Raw genomic sequence first — 21036 nt, forward strand, 5'->3', positions numbered from 1 at the left:
TTTAAAATATAGATTCTCTTCCATAAAAAAAAAAGGTGTCATTTTTTCTTGTCATTCTTTCAATGTGCCAAATCCAATTACTGGTGTACAGCATGGGTTTCCAAAATTTGTGGTACTGCAGGAGTGCTTTATGAATTAGCAGTGTTTAAGGAAAGGAAGTAAAGAATACCAAGAAATCCTCACAGATTGGACAGTACACATTGCAGTGTAAATCTGGGGCCCAATACAGAAACTTCTAAAGACCCAAAACTGAAGTCAACATCAAAATGAAGAAGCAATGTCATTAATAAAATGTATGTAATATTCTATCCTGTATGTGCTCTCTCCATCTGTAACTAGTATATATCATGTCCAAAGGTGCTTTTAACTAAAACTTCACACAAGTTAATGTGTTAGATAGATATGGTACTGCCCTCTCTCTCTCTTTTTTTTTTTTTTTTTTTTTTTTTTTTTTTTTTTCTTATAAAGTTGTCAAAACAGCACAGTAGACACCAATTAGGCCTCTTAGGTTTAGGTTTTTGCCCAATCTTTGCCTCTTTGCCGAGGCTGTATGAGCAGCATTCACTCCATAGGTCTTGACATCATAATGGTGAGACCAGAAAATCCCAATCCCTGTTCTTTTCCTGACCTTTATGCCTTTAGCATATGCCACACAGCAACCAAGTGTGAGCTGCTCTGATGAGCTCACTCTGAAGCACACCCCACACTCTGACAGTCACATTGGATGGGGATAGAGGAATTGGGAGGAGCAAGTGGCTTGACCTCACTTACTCCACATTTTCTGGTCAGCTGGTTTAATTTCTTGCCTAGCAAATGATTAATGTCTAATCACTACACCAGACTCACTATGCATCTGCCCATAACTGCTATTCCTAACTCAAATTATTCCAGATTTCCTGTTAGATCACCTGATCCAAAACAAAACCCATTTAAGATGCTACTACTCCTTCTAAGGAGCAACCTTCCCCAGGGAGATCCATAAAAATTTCACAGAGGTGAAGATGAATGTATGGAATGCAAACAGGGCAGGACTGGAAAACAGACCTCCCACGTAAAAAAACCTCACATCTGAAAAATCCTCCCACCTCTTTCTGCATCTCTACCCTGTGCCCAAAAAAAAAAAAAAAAAAAAAAAAAAAAAAAAAAAAAAAAAAGTAGGGAAATCTCATAATAATTTCTGAGCTGGCAGAGAATACATCCATAAATACTTTTCTCCCAAACATTAAGAATTGACATTTAGTAGTAAGAAAGCAAGAGGGAGGGTCAGATAAACGTGTGAGGAGAAGACATCCACTGCTGCAGCCTTCAGGGCTGTAGCATAATGAGCAGCAGAATTTGCCCAGGAGAGTGAAAATCCAGTTTGAATGAGGTTTTTATGACACCAGACAGACCTGGAGAGGGACACACTGGCTGATGGAGATTGATATCTGTGATCTGAAAATGAAAAACTGCCTAGCTTCCTTTTACAGTCATATCCACCAGGAAGGAACTTAGAATAGCCAGCTGTAGCCTTCTATATGCAGGTACCCAAGCTGAGCTGGTTGCCTCTGCACTCATGGAAAGAGAGAGGTGTCTCCAGGGAATGATTCAGGAAAGCACTTAATCACATACTTAACCTCTGAAGTGTGCTCAAACAATATGGAGTTCTTTAATTAAAAGGGAACGTTTCCAGTGTACGGCCACAGTGATGAGAAATGCAATGGACGTGACATACAAAGAGCATCAATCTCATTTCCTCTAGTTAGAAACTGCTCTCAAGATTTCTCTTTAGAGCACATGCCTCTAGCTGACCAATTGCAGAAGGAGAAGCAGGACCAGATCAGTAAAGAAATCATCAAGTAAGAAAGTTTTCTGATTTAAAAGGCCTGTTGGACTTGGTTCCCAAGGGGAAACCCCTGTACACTTACACTAATGAGTGGGATTAACAATAGCACTGTCAACCCATCTTGAAAATCCACTACAGTACCTCTGAAATGGTTCACTTGAAGCACTATAAACAAGACAGCTTTTGTGTTCACAGCAGCAGAAAGGTTTGCTTACAGTGAGGTGTGTGTGTCTCTCTCTGATGCTCTTCGAGTATTTCAAGCTGAAATCCTCTCTGCACTCTAATGACTGTTTTCCAGAGAATTTGAACACACTGCTGACTATTTTAGGCACATCAAAAGTAAAAATACTCCTTGGACAATGTTGTATACTCTATTAAATCATAAGAAGAAGAAGAAGAAGAAGAAGAAGAAGAAGAAGAAGAGGAAGAATAAATATGTGTGTAAATGTTGAGATATACTGACATTTTATAATCATTACTTAGAGCAAAGGGTGGGTGGTTGTCTTGTTTTTGGCAGTTCTCACATTTTGGCAGTCTGGGGAATTGTGGAATAACAGGCAGCTCTGACACTCTGTAAAATACATAGCATCACCAATTCTTGTACTTTGTTTTTTTTCTTTCTGACAGTGTGGGTTCATTTTGTCTCACTTCAGGCATCCAGTCTATGAATTTATTCAAGCAGACTGGAATACAGTCCATGAAAGAAAATAAGTATGCTGAAATGGGCCAAACCTGTGCTTTTTGCATGTTATTTTATTTTTTCTTGTGTTGTTGTGCTTAAAATGAAGTTGTTTTCAGGTATGTGCTTAAAATGTTACCATCTAGTATTAACAGAAAATAACCTGGGTACACATTTCCACTTGAAAAAAAAAAAACAAAACAAAACCAGAAAAAAAATTGTATTTCCACCAAAGGTGTCTTAGCGTATGTAAATTTTTTGTATTTGTATTTTCTGGATTTTTTTGAATAAATGGGCACTTGTTATAGTGCTTCACCATCTTCAGGGAAACATTGTGAGTTCACAATAAATGACAGAAATACACGTATCTCCCAAAATTTGTGGTAAAACTTTAGTAGGATACCTGGATTCAAAGCCAACAGTCTGTTGCCCACAAAATGATAATAAAATCCAGTGTGCACAATAATTCAACGTAAGAATTCTCTCCCTGAGCATTTAGTAAGCACATTCTTGTTGTTGTTTGAAAATGTAGGTGTTTGAGGAGTAATGTATAACAATACATAGAAGAATATCATAGGAATAGCTGTCCTGTGTGACATTACAATCTAGGGTTTGTATGCTCAAAGTTCTCATTTAATCAGTCAGAATTATCTTAAAAACTGACCCTGCAGTTAGTGAAATCAAAGAGTACCTTGGCACTGATTTCAGAGGAACATGCTCTAAAGGAGTAGGCATTCCTCAAGGTGAAACACTTCCTTATTCCAAAACTTTTAGGTGACCTATAGGAAGACACAGAATACTGGAATGACAATCTGCTGAATGCAAAAGGGGATGTGCCTCAAGGGTATGAACAAATGCATCAGCTTGCACCAGCACTCCTTCATACTGGCCTGATCTAGAGCAGTAACACAGACAGCAGCATCTGCAAAACTTGGTCTCTGGTCTTGTCTCTCATCATCTGCACTCTGGTGATGCATTATTTCCATCCTCCTCACTCAACGTGAAAACAAGAAATATCAGTAAGTGTTCTCTAAGGCACAGAGCAGAGGAAGCTCCAACCAACAGTACTTTCTGCAAGACACTGAGGGACTTAAATAAATAAAATCAGCTTTGGCTGTATAAAAGCAGTGATTTCCATGCAATTTTAGCAGGGCTCTATTTTGCATCAAGGGGCAGTTTGTTCTGCGTAACAGATGCAGAAAAGTAGTTTGCTTCCTTGAGGCTTAATATTAGACTAATGAAACCTTAGAAGAACAGAAAATGAAAGCTGATGGAAGTTCTCCTGCACTGCTGTTATTTCTGAGTTGCCCACAGCGTTGCTGACATTGCCACTGCTGCATAAAAGCATTAACTCCTTTTCCTGTGGGTACCTACAATGCAAACATCAGTCTCTTCAGGTTTGCATTTGAATATGAGCCTTCAGAGAGAATACATTTATTGAGACAACACATTGGCACCTCCTGCTATTTCATAACCTGCATAGCTGGAAAATTATTTAGCCCTCATGTTGCTAAGATGCACAAATGCGTTGTGATCCATTCAAATAAACCCTCACACTTAAATCTGTGCAGAGCATTTCCAGTCTTCTCTTGTGCTTCAAGACCTATTCCTTTGACTCAGAAGGGTCATAATTAATTTCACGTTAAATAATTGATAATAAATTTCACATTAAATCAGTGGTTATACATACATCCAAATATCACAATAGCAGAAGGGCAATAGGATGTGGAAAAAGGAGCGTTTTTAGATTAATAATTACTAGAAAGTATTGTAAAATGCAGATTAGGAAAAATAGCAAATTCCTCAGGCACAGATAATTAAAACAGAAATATACAAATACTTTTGGTGCTAGATGGAAGGCCTAATTGAGACCTAAAAGTGAAGCCATCACCTCTCCCATCTCCTTATCTGTAGTACGTATCTTCTTTAAAAATATATAATTTACATTATAAACTTAGCCTGTGTATATTTTCCCCCATAAGTAGCCCTTAAAATCAAGAAATAGTCATTTATTTGCTAAAAGATGTATTTTCTTGGATTTTCTGAGTGTTCTGATAGTGTGCCAAATGCATTTAGAGAGAGATATAGAGAGATACATAGATACCTATAGTAGTCACAAAATCAGTTTTTAGTAAATTCTGTTAACAAATTCAAATGGTCTGCACAAAACTTACCAAAAGACTTGGAGAATCACCTAACTGGAGAGACTTGGCTTTCACCTTGGCCAACACTTACTCTCAGTGCTGCTGCAGCCCTACTCCAAGTCTGGCTTTAAGATTTCGCAGCTCTCTAACAGCCAACAGCTCTCTAACAATCCCCAGGAGGTTTTCTGTAAGGATCTGTTTGACCCTGGCTCTAATTCACTCCTGAATTCGTGCCCCCACTTTTCTTCCAGCAGTATACAAACCCACCAAGCTGTGCCTACAAACCAGCAAAGCTTTCCCAAGAAGGGGGGGAAAATGGCCAACAGCATGAAGTGGCCCAGGCAAATATCCTGCTTCACTTTCTAAAATAATTAAAGCAAATTTTTTCTGCTGCTTTCTGCTGCAGCTAGTTAGTGTATATGAGCAAACTCTCATTTATGTATACATCCTCCTTTGCTTGTGTAAATTTATGTTTGCATGGACACTTCAAGGCTTGTTTGTAGCTCCAGTTGTGTTTGCACATATCTGAGCCAGGCACATGGTTTGAAATGTTTGCCCCTTGACCTTTTTTGCTGAGAATACAACTCATCTTAGCAAAAAAAAAATAAAAAAATCCCATTTTTGGAGTGGATTGAATAAGCTGATACAGAAAGTATCGCCTTGGTCACTGTAACATCTCTTTCATGATGCTATAGAACAGTTAAAATATATTTATTGGTTCACATTAATGTAATCACAATGGAAACAAAGATGAAAATGTATTTGCTAATTCACTGCTCCAGGGCTACAAGCATGCAGTCGTTCTAGCAAAGAAGCCGCCAAATTACACAAAATACAGAGCCAAAGGGTGTTAGGACCACACAAGTGTACCTTGTTAGGACTGGAAAAGGTTACCTTTGTGCCATTCCCTTTCTCATTTACAATCATTGCCCCTAGAATGGATTCATGTTGTGCCATTTTCTCTTCCAGCTACAATAACAATGAAGTTTTCAAATCCCCGTCCCCTCTTTGATTTGATGGTCATTCCTGTTCCCTCTTTTATACAGTCTGGCAGCCTGAACAGTAAAATCACCAATGAATCAAAATACTCCTTTTCTAAGGGAAAACTTTTGTGCTCCAATTTTTTTTTTTTTTTTTTTTCAACTTTCACCTTTTGCTTTCACCATACCTTCCAAAGAGAGCCTGGGGGAACCACCCAGCTCCCCTGAACTGACCCCAAACTTCTTTTTTTTTTTTTTTTCTGCTGCAGTGATTCTCACTCTCCATCAGGTGGCATTAGTTCAAATTCTGACCTGGAGAAATTTGGTCCAGCGACAGTTTCCCATGAAGTCCCTCTCTGAGCTGGCTGGACCATGTCTTCTTTCACTCATTTCAGACCTGGATTTTGCCCATTTGTAGAGCTGTTAATTCCGTGTCTCTCCTGCCAAAAAAAAAAAAAAAAAAAAAAAAAAAAAAAAAAAAAAAAAAAGCCTTTTTCAAATGTATACCATTTTGATTAGTAAATAATCTCTTCAAATACAAGAATTCCTGTGAGTTTCTATAGTCCAATGTGGAGAAAGAGCTGTGCACGCCTGTGTAAGAGAACATATGTGTATAAAGCCAACAAAAGAAAATTAACCGTTGCTCAACATTATTCCCCTCGTTTCCAAAGAGTAAAGATCTTAAAAGGTGAAAAAGAAACATTTCCTTATCTCATTCCTAAATAACCTCCAAAAAAAGAAGAGAATAACAACACAAATCCAGCAAAGCCACTTGTTTCTGTGTTGTTAGTTCTGTGAAAGACAGCATTATATAATAGGCAGGCTCAGGTATAATACACCCTGCTTTCCCATGAAAAATAAAATTTAAAAAAAATTACTGCAAAATGTGACCTAGAAGATTCACAAATTCCCTCAAGATAAGCTGAAACCTGAATAGATGAAATGGGAAAGCCAAGGTGAAGATACAGAGAAGTCCTGGCTGAGGAGTGCAGCTTGCTGCAGAGGCAGGGGCAGTTGAAGCTGGCCCTTCTAAATTAAGGTAAAGCAGAAATAGTTTTCAAACACCCACACCTCCTGTTTATCTTTTATAAAACTGGTCTTTAATTTCAAGTGTCAAATTTCTTCAAATGCCCTGGAATTTGCTTTAGTGGGAAGGGCATCAGGGAGAATACCAACATAAGGGAAAAAAATTAGTGAATCTCTTTCATTTCTCTTTAGAGTATGGGAAGAATTAAACACAAGACTAACAAGGGGAAAAAACAGTTATGAAAACAACAACAGATCAGTGCTGTCCTTTGCTCTAAATATGCACTGTGTTTACTCTCTCCTCTTCCTGTAATTTTATGCACATCTTTTCTTTTTAAGTCAAAACCCCCTAGTTCTTATAGGCAAAGGACCACCAAAGTATATCATCCTTTTGGCTTCAGGCAGACCGTGGTCCCTGCTGATATTCCTGGATCTCAGGCACAACAGAGGTCTTCCTCTGGAAAAAAAAAAAACTCTTTCAAAGTCTGCATTTACACTGAAGTGTTTTTTTAAATCAACTTTGACCTAGCAGCTATGGGAGTGCAGGTTCTGCCAGCAGATGATACTGTAAATCTCATATTCTAAAGAGACAACATTTATGACAGCAATCTGTCTGTCTCATCATCCTTCTGTCTCTTAAGCTTGTCCCACCCACTCAGCTCCCCTGTGATTTTGGGATCTATCAGCCAATGTCAATTACAAACATGTAGAAGTCATACCGATGTATTCATTCTCTCTCCTCCCATGTAGGTGCAGGGCTGTAAACAGGATGACCTGATCACATCCTCTGATTTTGTATATTTCTCAAGAAACTGAATGAAGGCAAGGGGAAGAAGTTTCCATAGAAAAGTAAAAAGTGCAAAACATGGGACAGTCCAGAGAACTGTGAATGACCAGTGGCAAAAGGCCATCTTTTTCAGCAACAACACTGTCCTCTGTCATGAGATTCCAGCATAAACAAGGCTGACACACATCCTTCTGGCAGCTTGCACTTCTCAGGATTCACTTTCATTTACTTGTACGGGATTTCCCTCCATGCCAAAAGTAGCACCATGCTCTTTGCTTGTCTGATGGGCACGATGCCTGTACCCTCAGGATGGTGAGCTGCAGCGCTGCTGCTCCAATCTCAGCAGCATCAAGTGGCTCAGGTCAGCAAAGTGGCAGGGGACACGTCCTCCCACCCCACGGAGAGACACTACCAAATACTGCTGGCCCTATTACCTATGCTGATAGTACAGACAGTAAAGAAACCCTCCAAGTGTGAAGGTGATGATCTCAGTCTTGTTTCTGAATATTTCCCAAAGCATCAAGTCCTAAATCAAGGTATTCAAAGAGCTCAGTGCCTGTTTTGGAAAAGATCTTTAGCTGGGGGTTTCTTTCTCGAGTTCATCTATAATGGCAGCTCACCTGCAAGGTCTGAATTCCATCCCTAAATCAAATTTCTAGCTTAAACTCATTCTGATAATTAGTTCTGAAGATCTGCTCATTTCATCACAAATTGGGAGACTGTCTCAAGAAGCAATCCATTGCTGAGGTGGACTAGTGGGGAGCAATATGCATTTGGAACTCAATAAATTTTACCTTTGCCTAAGAAAGAAAAATTAAAATAGCTTGAGAGCTACTTTCTATGCACACAATCATTTAGTCATATTTAATAGCAACTGGAAAAGAGAAAAATTTTGACAACGTTACTTCAATTTGACAACTTTTGCTAAAAATTCAATGCATTGAACTGCCACAATCTATTAAATTGCATATTGCCTAAACCCACTCTGTCCTGCATTTATTAAAAAAGACAAATCAGATTTTGAAAAATGTTTTAGCAAGAGAAAATAGACAATACCAAAATACACAAGAACTCTTGTGATCTTTTCTTAATGGCAGTAGCATTTCAAAAATGATTTTAAACTGGTAATACGAAATTGGCAGGTTGTGCTGAAAAACAACAACACAAACCAACAGAAAACTCCCCCTCCTTATGGCTTTTCATTTGGCTGTCAAAAAATACAATTTCAAAACAAAAGCGGATGAAAATGATGAGAGCAAAATTTAAACCGATCTTAATGGCATTAAGTAGCATTTTTTTTTCTGTTACTCTTCTAGTTCCCCTCAGGTTTATTACAGATTTTAGACCAGCAAGAATGACTGACCTGTTCACACTGTTCTCCTTTATTTGGTTGAGGCAATCACATGTCTAGTAGTGGAAAATGTCTAAGACACATTGTGGTGTCTTTATGATTACTAGTTCTAACCAAGTCAGCATAGGATGGCTGTCTATCCACTCCAGAGGATGTATCAAAAGCCAGGGCTGGTCTTTCAAGGGAATGGAAACAAAAAAAGAAAGGTCTTTCTCCTTCACAGTACATAAAATAGAGATGTCTACTTGCTTTTCTGTGGCAACACTGAGGATATAAGGCCATGAGTACTCTGAAAACTCTTCTAGAAGAATACAGTAGGGGTGGTAGGTTAGTTAAAATCTAAACACACAGGAGAAAAAAATAGAATACCAAGTTTTGTTCAAATGCATTTTACACGTCTTATGCTCCTTGGCTTAATGCTATTTGCATCTTCTGCGTGTGTGGCTGACCACATTCTGGCTTAAACTTCATGGTATTTGGAGAAGACTGGGAGCATGGAGAGATGGAATTTTCTCTGTCATGTTATACTTCTACAGAAGAAAAGGGAATGATCTGTGCTCACATGTATGCACTGGTGGTCGGGGTTGAAGGCTCTGTGGTCCCAAACACAGTTCTGTGTGCAGTGGCACATAGGTCTGAGCTAAAATTCCTCTGCTGTTTTAGGAGTCAGATTATTTAGAGTAAGATGACTACAACACATAAAGTATTTCTCAGACCCTTTGGGAAATTGTGTTTTACATACCAACTACAGCTATGCATGTATTATGGCCTACTCAGGAAGATAGAACTGGAAAGCAAATGAATAAACGAATTGTCTGCATCAATGTGAGTGTTAGGTCTCCAGTATTTTGTCCGATGGCCTTCGGTCCGCCCTGGGGTTTCATGCCCCTTGGCAGGTCACAGCTGACCCCTGTCGAGTGACAACTAAGAAAGAGAGAGAGAATTCTTACAGAAAACCGACTGCTTTATTAGTATATTAATGGACGGTTTCACAGCACTGTCCTGAAGCCTGGCTGGCAGCTTTTCTTGCCCCTCTTCGCCAGAGGATGCTCCTGCCGCTGTGAGCGAGACCCTGCCCGCTGGGGGCTCCATGGACCGGGACTTGTGCGCCCCTGGCAGCTCCCAACCCTCCCCTCCTCCTCCTCCTCCCAAATTACATATATAGATAACGGCAATGACAAATAAAACACCAAACAAACATACCCAACACCCAACCCAGACCCGCGGTGGTTGGTACTTCCCACCGCCCCTTCGCATAATGAATATATTCGCGTTTCCTCCCACTCTCCCAATGGGCTACCAGCTGCAGAAGTCCTGAATAGCGAGCTTAATTGGGCTTTGTCATGCAGAATAGCTCCATTTTCTATAGCAGGTTACAAAGGGGCCCTTGGCAGACGTGGCGGGCTCCTCTGGCGACGGCGGGTCCTGCCTGGCTGCGCCCAACACCTCCGCACACCGCGCAGGTAGCGCCTCTGCCACCAGCCCCGAGCACGGGGTCACCTCCAACACACCGCCCCCAGCACAGGTCACCTCTGTCCTCCAGCACAGGGTCACCTCTGTCCCGCCTCCTCCAGCACAGGGTCACCTCTGTCCCCCAGCACAGGGTCACCTCTGTCCCACTGCCCCGAGCACAGGGTCACCTCTGTCCCACCGCCCCGAGCACAGGGTCACCTCCAACACACCGCCCCGAGCACAGGGTCACCTCTGTCCCGCCAGCCCCCAGCACAGGGTCACCTCTGTCCCGCCAGCCCCGAGCACAGGGTCACCTCTGTCCCCCAGCACAGGGTCACCTCTGTCCCGCCTCCTCCAGCACAGGGTCACCTCTGTCCCGCCAGCCCCGAGCACAGGGTCACCTCTGTCCCCCAGCACAGGGTCACCTCTGTCCCACCGCCTCCAGCACAGGGTCACCTCTGTCTCACCTCCTCCAGCACAGGGTCACCTCTGTCCCACCGTCCCCAGCACAGGGTCACCTCTGTCCCACCGTCCCCAGCACCGGGTCACCTCCAATCCACCGCCCCGAGCACAGGGTCACCTCCATCCCACCGCCTCCAGCACAGGGTCACCTCTGTCCCACCATCCCCAGCACAGAGTCACCTCTGTCCCACTGCCCCCAGCACAGGGTCACCTCTGTCCCCCAGCACAGGGTCACCTCTGTCCCCCAGCACAGGGTCACCTCTGTCCCCTAGCACAGGGTCACCTCCAGCCCACCGCTGTCCGAAGCCACCCGATGCAGGATCCCAGCTGCTTTTCCGCTGTTCCCCGGGCTGCTCCCAAACGCCGCGGGACACTTCGATCCGGCCAGATTCCTTTCCCTTTGCGAACACGATAAGAATGTCAGGCAGAGTTTATTTCCGACACGACCTTTTATTAAAACTCGGACCTTACGACCAAGTGTTTTGGTTTCCTAGTGAATTAGTGTGGTGAGGATTAATTGTCCGACCCCGGACTCAAAAGAGATTTGCCATTATGGGCAAATCATATATTCTCTATATGATATAAATGGTGTAGAGTACGGAGTGTCAATATTCACCGTGAATTACACCCAATTACCATTTGGAATCCAGGCTGCTACTTCTGCCCATTGATTGGCATTGTTTTCTTCAAACTTATCTTTCCGCCCGCCCCCTCCCCTTGTTTCTTGTTTTGACAGTTTAAATCCAGGTCTATATGACATAGAAAGCTAATAAAATTCTCATTTCATTGTTAATCTGATTTCATCGCAGTATAGGTTTTACCCTCACACCTGCGTAGCAGGGTGTAATTCCATTAATAATAATGATAAAAAACCCTAAATCAACATATTCATTGCATGTCTTTTCCCTGATGATATATTGTGAGCAGTGAGAGTTGAAAAAGAGCCATTTATTCTCACCGTGAATGAGTCTGCCTGGAACTGAAGACTTCACCTGCCTCCTCAGTCAATTAGGAATGTATCGAAAATTCTACCAGAAAACGAGTTAAATTAACCGTTCGCTAATTTCCTTGTGTCCCTCCTACATAATCCCCCCTTTTCAGCTTGCCCCAGAAATTACCACATGTTGCAAGGTTCAAATAGTGCCTAATGAAACAGTGACTAAATGGTTCTCTCAAACCCACAGTGAAGCCCTTTGGCTGTGCCTTCAAAGCCTGGGGGGCTGCAGCGGTCGGGGGTCCTCATCTTAAAAAAAAGATTTGACATATACATATACATATACATATACACATATATACATATACATATATATATATATATAAAATTATGGAGTTTGGCAGCAAAATCTCCCCCGCCAGGGTTGGGACGTCTCTCCCTTCCCACGGCGCACACTCCGGGGCTGCGGCTGCCCCCGGGCACAGGGAAGGGATCGTCCCACCAGCGGCGAGAAGGGGATGCGGCCGTGGAAAGACCACGAGTACACCCGCGACCGTGTCCCGGAGTGCGTGGGGAACAGGCACGGGCTGCCCTGGGGATTCCATACAACTTTATTTCCAGCACTCCGTGTCGGTGCTTCCTCCGAGGGTGTAGAAACTGGGTTGGAAAGGCCGCCCCTGTGTTGCTGGGCTCTGCCCGGGGGCAGCGTTTCTCGCCGTCGAGTCGGGGTCTACCTTTGGCTTTCTTTACATTCGCACGGAGGCGGAGCGGTTTTCCTTATTTCATACAGCGCTTCCACGCAAATTGTAAACCTCGGTTTTACCGAGGCTCCTTAATTTAAGGACGGGAAGAAAAAAAAAAAAAAAAAAAAAAAAAAAAAGCCCCGGGTCTGCAATCTTCTGTGTAAAACCCTCCCGAAGAGAAGCTTAGCCCCACAGTTACGAGCTCTCATTTCTGTCTAAAGCGGCTTCACTGAAGTGTCATCTACTAAAACTCGGTGAATTCCGCAAAGAGAGTAGAGTCACTTATTTGAAACGGTAAGGCTAATACAAAGTCATCAAAGCACTATGGTTCTTGTCTTTAAGTGACAACCCTCTTTATTGAACTGCTTGAAATACGCCTCCTGCTTTTCAATGTCTCTCTATCCATCTTTGTCTGCTCTTCAGAAAAGCAGACAATATAAAGCAAAGCCTGGCGAGCTCCCCACGCTCTGGCTCGGGCAGTGCCAACGTTAGCCTTGAAATTGTCACTCCTTCATTAATCTGAAACTAGTTCTTTTTCCAGAGCGCACAGCACACGCTTCCGATCTCTTTGGGTTCGCTTCCAGCAGCTTAAATCCCCGCGGTGGCGGCGGCTGTGTCGGGCAGGGGGAGGCGCGGAGGGGCCGCCTGGGAAGCGCGCAGCGGGGCGGAGAGGGGCGCGGAGCAGATCCTGCGTGAAATCGGCCCTTTCACGGCGAGTCTGAGCCCGCTGCAGCGCGGACACACGTCCCGAGCTTTTCCGAGTGTGGCACGGTGGGTTCGGGCTGTTTGTTATTCCGCTATCATGCGGGACTCCCCGGCAGCTGCCCGGCGCACGGGGCGCCTTCCCAGGGCCGGGGTGGCACCGGGAGCTCCGGGCCGGGCTGCCAGCATTGTCCCGGCTTTCTGCTCCATCGGAGACCCGCTTCAGCGGATGGAGGTGTGCGGAGGCTGCGGGGGGCGGTGATGCGCTCGTACCTACACCGTGCTTCTCGAGCAGCCGCGAAAACTTATGCAATAGCAACAGTGGGGAGGGAAAAAAACAAAACAAAACAAAACAAAACAAAACAAAAAAAAAAAAAAAAAAAAAAAAAACACCCCACCAACACGCCCAACAACCAAAAAAAAACCAAAAAAAAACAAAACAAAAAAAACCACCAAACAAACAAACAAACAAAACCACAAAAACAAAAAAACACACTCTTTTTTTTTTTTTTTTTTTTTTTTTTTTAAAAAAAGGTTTCTTTCCTGAAGGACTGCATGCTGTCATCTTCAGGCTCCGGATCCAGAATGGGATTACTCCCCGCCTTGCCCGCGTCCTCCGAGCTGGTGTCAGGACGCTGGCCGGGGTCCCGGAGCGGTGGTAGCAGGACTCGCCCCTTCCTGGCCATCTTATCTCCGTGGACACCACAGAAGGCCCGGAGTGATCCTTTGTGGCCGTGGCCCCGTCCCGTGCCGTGGGCTGAACCAAGAGGTTCGCAGAGGCGCGGGCAGCAGCCGTGCCGCCGAGCAGCGCTGGGCACATGCGGCTGCCGCTGCCCTTCTCTGGAGAGCCACACCCGAGACCGAGACCCATGGGGACAGCTCAGCGGGACGGGCGGCAGCAGGGAATGAGGACAAACTGGAGGAGAATGCAGCGGGATCAGACAGAGTGTCCCCTCTCTGCCCCAGCTCCCATGGGGGTGCTGAGGAAGGAGAGTCTCCCGCAGTCCCCTGGGCTGGATCCCCGCACTGTGATCACTCCTCCCCGGGAGGGTTTGGGGTTTGATGGAGGAGGCTTAGCCTGCCCCATACCCCCAGGGAGGATGTGCAGCCGGCCAGAGCACTGAGCTCTTTGGGCTGGAAATCTCTGGAGCATACCTGTCGCTGTGTCTCAGTTACACCATGGGTGGAAGCAAGGAGCTGACCCAAGGGCCTCCACTTCCCCAGGCTGGGGTAGAGGTGAGAGATGCTGGCAATGGACATCGTGGCAAGAGCTCAGACAGTGGGGAAAGGTTTCAGCAGCCCCCATGGGGACTTCAGGGCAGGGCTCAAAAGAGCAGCCAAGGGAGCACGGTGTCCTCAGCACTGCAGAGTTCCAGCAGCCCATGGGCAATGCTGCCTGCGGCTAACACATCTGATGAGGACACGGGAGCAGGTTCAGCCAGAGGAATCCACAACCACAGAAGTCAATGCCATGAGTCTGACCTCAGCCATGCAGACCAAGGTCTGAGAAACTCCACAAGATGAATTTTTCTTCTGATTTTTTTTTTCTTTTGTTTCCTTCTTCTGATTTTTTTTTTTAATTGAAAAGAGTTAAGTAGAATTACAGTCAGTAAATGAATATCTCAAGGGGAAAGCTGTTCTGGAGGGATGCTAACCCAACAGGTTGCAGAAGGCCAGTAGCAGGGTCACTCACACAAATGTGACTCACATCTCTTGTGCAAACACTCAGGCTTTAGTTGTGCGACCTTCCCCTTGGAGAACCTCGTTTGTGGGGGGTCCAGTGCAGCAGCTACTGAGGGGGGTTTAGTGGCCCAGAGGGTCATTAGGGGCTGCTCCATACCTGAAATCCACCCAGGACACAGACAACTCCTCTGTCACCAAGTTATGCCAGGAGTGACTCCATCAGGAGCTGAACCTTGCCTGTGTTAGGTGCTGGATGAGCGAGGGGAAAAAAAATTGCACTTCACACTTTGTGTGAGGAAAAAAATAATTATAGAAAGAAGGTGGGGAGGGGGTATGCAGAAGGAAAAAAAACCCAACACATTTTAATGAAAATTTTCCTAAATTTCAAAATGTTAAATGCTGGATATGGAAATCCTACAAAATATTTCCTGCAATTTACAGCACATTCAACTTCCAGTGCTGCTTTTGTCACACCAACTTGGACTGCCAGGTTTAGGTCAAGCTGGTTGTATCAGCCTTCTGAGATACGTTGGGGCAAACCATTGCATCATTCCTCTTTTCTAAAGTTTTTTTTACATGAAACATTTACTTTGAAATAAAATGAAATATTTTCTCAACTGTCCAAATGACAGTTTGTATGTGATGATGATGATGATAATGATGATGATGATGATATGCCTCAATTATCTCCCAACCCTTGAAAGACACTTTCAAGCATTGATTTCCTACAAGAAACCTCAACTAACTTCATCTTCCTATTATTTTTAGGAAATTGCTAAATACTGCAATGAAGAGAAATCTCACTGTTTATCTTCTAGCAACAGAGCAACGTTGATTCACTGAGGTGCATATTTCCACAGAGTTACACTGAGAACATGTACACTCAAGTGTATCCTTGCAGTTTTAAAATACCTTTGAGTTTTGCAGTCTTAGATTTCAGAGACTGTGATGCTTTTTCTCACCCAGCAATGTTTTGTTTTCCCAGGCTGCTGCAGGCCTGGTGGCTCCCTCCTGTTACAGCATGGGATGACTTTGCTGAGAGGGTGGGCAGTACTTTCTGTGGAACTTATGCCTCCTCCCAGACATTCAAGGTTGGAAAAGACCCACTGTGATTATAGAAGCAAGTTAGACACAGGTGAACTGAAGCAGAAAATCAACAGTTTGCAGATTCCACCTCAGCAGATTTTAGAGGAAGAGGGGACAACCCCCTCAGCCACACCCTCCAAGAAGTCCCCCTGGGAAGGAGTCACAAGGACCTCAAGCCTTTGGCTTTTTGGTCTCCCCAGCCTGGCAAGTGAGAGGACTGCCATGGGGTAACCAACATCCCCAGCCACACCGCTGGCATGTGGGCTGCTGGCCTCCATAGTCAGCTCAGGCAGTGAAAAGGTAGTGGTATGGATCAGTGAGGTTTTAGGTTTGTTTTCCAAGTCCAGCCTAGAAACTTCAGTCCTGCCTTTCCTTTCTCTTCTTGTTAGACGCCAGTGCACTGACTCTGCCTCTGCCCCAGGCCCTGAAGCTGGTCCTGGCTGTGAAGCAGTGCCCATACCAGGGTCTCTCCATCCTACCCCAGCCCTGCCCATGCATCTGGCCTCTCCTCCGAGGCAGGCAAGCAGTACAAATGTCACTGGGGCTGCCTCTCTCTCCAGCACCCAGGGCGCTTGCAGGCAAGTCACATTGGAGATGTACCTCTGAACTGAAGCTCCGAAGTTAGGGATCAAACACGATAAATATAGGGATTGCTGAGGGAATTATTTATGAAAAATGTTTTGGCACAGTTTCGGAGGTTGAAGTCAAAAGTTTATATTGGATAAGTGGAAAATCCACCCAAGGAAAATACGAGAGAAATAACATAATGTGTAAAAGGCAATTCTGATTTGCTTATATTGCTTGCTGCGTATAGGCTTGCTGTCTGCCAGTACTGCCGGAACTAGGAAAAAATTATAAATGTGCCCCAATTATTTGGGACTGACTAGCTCCAGGTCCATCAGCTGCCTGTAAGTGTCCAGCAATGAGCTGAGGATAGGCTGCCCAAGGCAGAGACAGGATGTCACCTGTGGCTGGGCGCTGCCCGACGCAGATTGCAGAGAACTTCAACCGTGTCTCTCTAAACGGGTTTACACCCAGATCTTCTCCCTAAGCCTGCTCAAGGCGCCTCACGAAATCAACACCGAAAAGAGCTAATTCTGTTCCAGCGCCTCAGGGGGGAAAAAAAATCCCTGATCTCTGCTTGCAATCAACCCGTATAATAACTTCAGCGGAGTTTGAGCCTGGCGAAGGGTGGAAGTGTGCAGCCAGCCCTCTGGGTAAGGGAAGGGGGGACCAGGCTGGCGGGCAGGGGGCTGTGTGCGGGATCCCGGCGGCCCTGGAGCAGTGACCGTGTCCCCAGCGCCGTGCCGCTGGACCAGCGGACGGGACAAAGCTGTCAGCGGCCAGGAGGGCGTGCGCTGGCTCCCGCTGGGAAGGAGCACAAGGCTGCTGGACTCAGAGGACCGGCTGTATTTGCATTCCGGACGGAGCCGAGTCCCCCCTTCTCCGCCTCCCAGCCGCCCCGAGTCACAGGGAAACAGAAAACATGTTCTTGTTAGTAGCCGATGGCTTTTATTTTCACTCTTTATCCAGATCTGACACATATACAGCGATGCTTTCACCGTACGAAGGACAAGGACTGCAAAGAAAAGCACCTTGCCCAGCCGGTCCACCTTCGCTGCTGCGACCGGGCTGGCACTTGACGGGAGGAAGGGGGAGTCGGGGGGGTAAGAAGAAAAAAAAAAATTTAAATTCTCGTCTGATCTCATTTATTTAAATAAATATAAATATAATTTTTATATAAAACTATTCACAGACAAACAACCGTCCCAAACCCCAACGGGCGATCTTTATGTCTTTTCTTATTTTTGTTAAGAAGTCCGTCCAGAAGGTTCTCTACAGGTTCTAGTTTGTTTCTAAGGTTTTTTTTTCTTTTTTTTTTTCTTTTTTTTTTTTCTTTTTATTGTCTCGCCTTTCGATTTCAAATGAGTTTCTTTTTTTTTTTTTCTTTAAATTTCCTGTGGGGATACAGAGGAAGGCACTCAGGGCCATGCGAGCCTTGTCCCATGTCATATTTTAGAAAGAGCAGGTGCCCTCTCCTGGGATTACATAAATAACGTTTTGGTTGAACTGCCACCACTAAAACACTTACATTCCGAAAATATACTCATAGCTGTATATATATATATCTCTATCTTTCTATCACTGTGAATGGATGACAATTAAACCCCCGCGGAGGCAGGGCCAGCCCTCTGCAGGTTCGCGGGCTGCCGTCCGCGGGCAGCGGTGCCGGGTGAGCCTCGCTCCGGGCTGGGAGCCGGCGGCACAGCGGAGCCCCGAGCCCGGCTCATAACGGGGAGATCTCTTTATCCTCCGTAGCCGATGAGGGGGAGAGAGACTCTTCATCCTCCGACCGGGGGTAATGCCCCTGGCTGGTGCTGCACTTGCAGCCCCCGTGCGAGTTTCGCTGGGTGCCTTTGCCTTCTTTCTTGTGCTTCACCCTCCTGTTTTGGAACCAGATTTTCACCTGCTTCTCGGACAGGTTCAGGTACGTGGCTATCTCGATCCTCCGCAGACGGGACAGGTACATGTTGGAGGAGAATTCCCTCTCCAGCTCCAAGAGCTGAGTGCTGGTAAAAGCAGTCCTCATCCGTTTCCCATTTTGAATTTGGCTGGATTCGGACCCTCCTGGACGGGAGAGAAACGCGAAATTCAGCGGGACGGGGAAAAAGGGAGGGGCGGCGCGCGGGGGGGAGGACAAGAGACAGACAGACCGACCGACAAGACACTGCCCGGCAGCTTTCCGACCCTCGTCCCGCTGCCCCTTTCCCCCGGCGGCCGCAGCGCTCCTACCCATGCCGAGGCAGTGGAACCTGCGGGGGTCGCTGACGCTGTAGGTGGTGGCGGCGCAGGCAGGTGGGTGATGCGCGGCGTGGCCCAGGCCGGCGGCGGCGGGCACGGAGGCGGCGGGAGGCGGGTGCTGCGGCGGGTGGTGAGCGTGGCCGCTCCGCGGGCAGCACTGGGCCTCGCCCGAGCCCGCGGGGAACTGGCTCTTGAGCAGAGGGATGGCCCCGCCGCCGCCGCCGCCGCGGGAGGAGTGCAGGTGCGAGGTGACACAGAGAGGGCAGACGCAGAAGGAGCCGCTCTTTCGGGACGGGCAGCCCGGGCCCGACACCGACATGACGAGGGGAGAAGGCATGCTGAGAGGGATGAAGAAGTCCTGGCCGTGATGATGCTCAGGAAGGGACGGAGCCGGCCTCGAGGAGTCTTTGATGATTAAGGAGTCGACGTAGAAGGAGCGTGACATTGCGGAGGGCTGCGAGGCCGGGGGCGGCTCTCCCAAAGTCGGGGTTTTTCCTGCTCGGCCAAGTCGCCACTGAAGTCTTGGCGAGTCGAGAAGGTGCTTATGTTTGAGAGCTGAACAAAAGGGTCCCTGGAGAGGGCTGGTCTTAAAGTCCCCCCGCCTGGATCCCCTGCGCCGGGGTTTTATATCAAGTATTTAAACACGTGATGGCTGAAAGCCTCGCAGATCTAAATCTCCCCGGCTTCCCAGGCCGGCAGGAGAGGCTGCCGGGGGGGACCAAAGCGGGCTAGGGGAGGGGGGCAAAGTGTGCGTGCTTGCTCGTTGCCCGATGACTTCACTCCTTTGCCTCCGCCTCAAATAAATTATAGGAGCGGAGAAAGCGGGGAGGGGGCGGCTGCCCCGCGGCCCCGTCACACGTCGCTCTCGCAGGCATGTCCCTCTGTCAACGCGCCCGGGATGCCGGGGATAAAATTAATCGGAAGGAGTTTCTGCTCGGGGGTTTTCCCCGAGGAGAACTCTACTTTCCATCGCCGAGAGGGAGAGAGAGGTGAGAGCAGGTAATGCTCTGAAACAGGCGGTTCAACTCCGCCCCTCTCAGCCCCAGTAAAAGAACATCCAAAGGGCCGTGGATGCCGCGGAGGCCTGCGGCTAACACCTTTCCCCAGTCTGAGCCCCTCCCTGTACTCCTTCAGAACTCCTTCAGGAGGCACTTTCTGCATCAGAGGAGCCAGGTACACAGATGCAGCCATGGCTATAAAGTTAGGGATGGAGCGCGTTTGTGTGTCTGCGCGTACATATGCACGTAGGGTGGGTTGGGTGGCTTTTTCTTTTTTTTTTTTTTTTTTTTTTTTCCTCCCTTCTCGCCCTTTTCACCTCAAGTGAATCTTGCCAAATTGGTAATTACTGCAAACGGACAAAGCCTTCAAATATCTGGACACTTCTCAGCCAAACGGTATCAAAACGGAAAACTTCCAAGCGAACTTCCCCGGCCGCTCCAGGACCGCAGCGCGCAGCGCTAATGAAAAGCGAACATGTCAGGGAGGGATTCTTTGATCTCCACCAAGTTTGCTGAAGCAATCATTCAAAGTAAAATTGGATAAACAGCTAAATACGGTCGGTGGCTCCGAAGCATTTCAGAGCGCATTACAAAGCCAAGGTATTCGCAGCATATTACGCGATTTTCCAATGACCTGTTTCATGGGAATTTAAGAAGACACTTATCGTTAATAGAAGGACTATTGCGTTCTTGTTTAGCAGATGTGAAGCGGCGTTTAAAACAGACTGCGGATCCCATCCCACTTGACACGGCAAAGGGAAGTGATAATTGTGCTCTAAAGCAGAAAACACAGACTACGCCTGATTACCGGAGGCTGAAGAGAAACTCGGGAGCGCAGCAATAGCCGAAACGTGTTCAGAAGCGGTTATCATGCGCAAGGGCCGGGCCGCGGACATCCTACCATCCCTTCCGCACACCCAGTCCCCCGCTGTTAAACCCAGCAAAATAAATCCGCCCTCGGATGGAGCTGGCGTTTCCTCACCCCTGCGACCAGCAAGGCTCAGAGACGCAACTTGAGTCTTGCTAAGAGAGTGACCAGGTCTCGACCGGCTGTGCTGTCCCGTCCTCGTCCCTATATCCCTGTCCCCAACCTGCTGCGGGCAGTGTCACCGTGCAGAGTCCCCTGTGCAGGAGCCAGCTGTCCCCTTAGCCCCGCTCCCCTTTTCCCCGCACACCTCCCGGGGCAAGCCCGATGCAACAGTGTTTTTAGGGACACTCGGCGCTCGGTGATCTGAGGATTTATGGATAGCAATTAAAGTTTTATGAATTGCAGCTGAGGCCTGTTATGTGGCTATTTGAATGTGATTAGAATTCAATTAGAAAGTGTTTACCGGCCGGCGGGGGCTCCTGAGTGTAAACAGACAGCTATTCCAGCAATGCGC

General features: G+C 46.5%; 1 protein-coding gene across 1 annotated transcript; it reads right to left on the reverse strand.

Moving 5' to 3' along the window:
- Positions 1–18127: 18127 nt before the first annotated feature.
- Positions 18128–20761, reverse strand: GSX2 (GS homeobox 2). Its single transcript, XM_066316777.1, has 2 exons — positions 18648–20761; positions 18128–18482 (listed from the first exon to the last, which is right to left on the reverse strand). Exons 1-2 carry the CDS (start codon positions 19099–19101, stop codon positions 18142–18144), a joined length of 795 nt encoding a protein of 264 aa, XP_066172874.1. The 5' UTR covers positions 19102–20761; the 3' UTR covers positions 18128–18141.
- Between the last annotated feature and the right edge of the window lie 275 nt (positions 20762–21036).

The sequence above is a fragment of the Sylvia atricapilla genome, chromosome 4, assembly GCF_009819655.1.
Source record: "Sylvia atricapilla isolate bSylAtr1 chromosome 4, bSylAtr1.pri, whole genome shotgun sequence".
Classification (NCBI taxonomy): Eukaryota; Metazoa; Chordata; class Aves; order Passeriformes; family Sylviidae; genus Sylvia; species Sylvia atricapilla.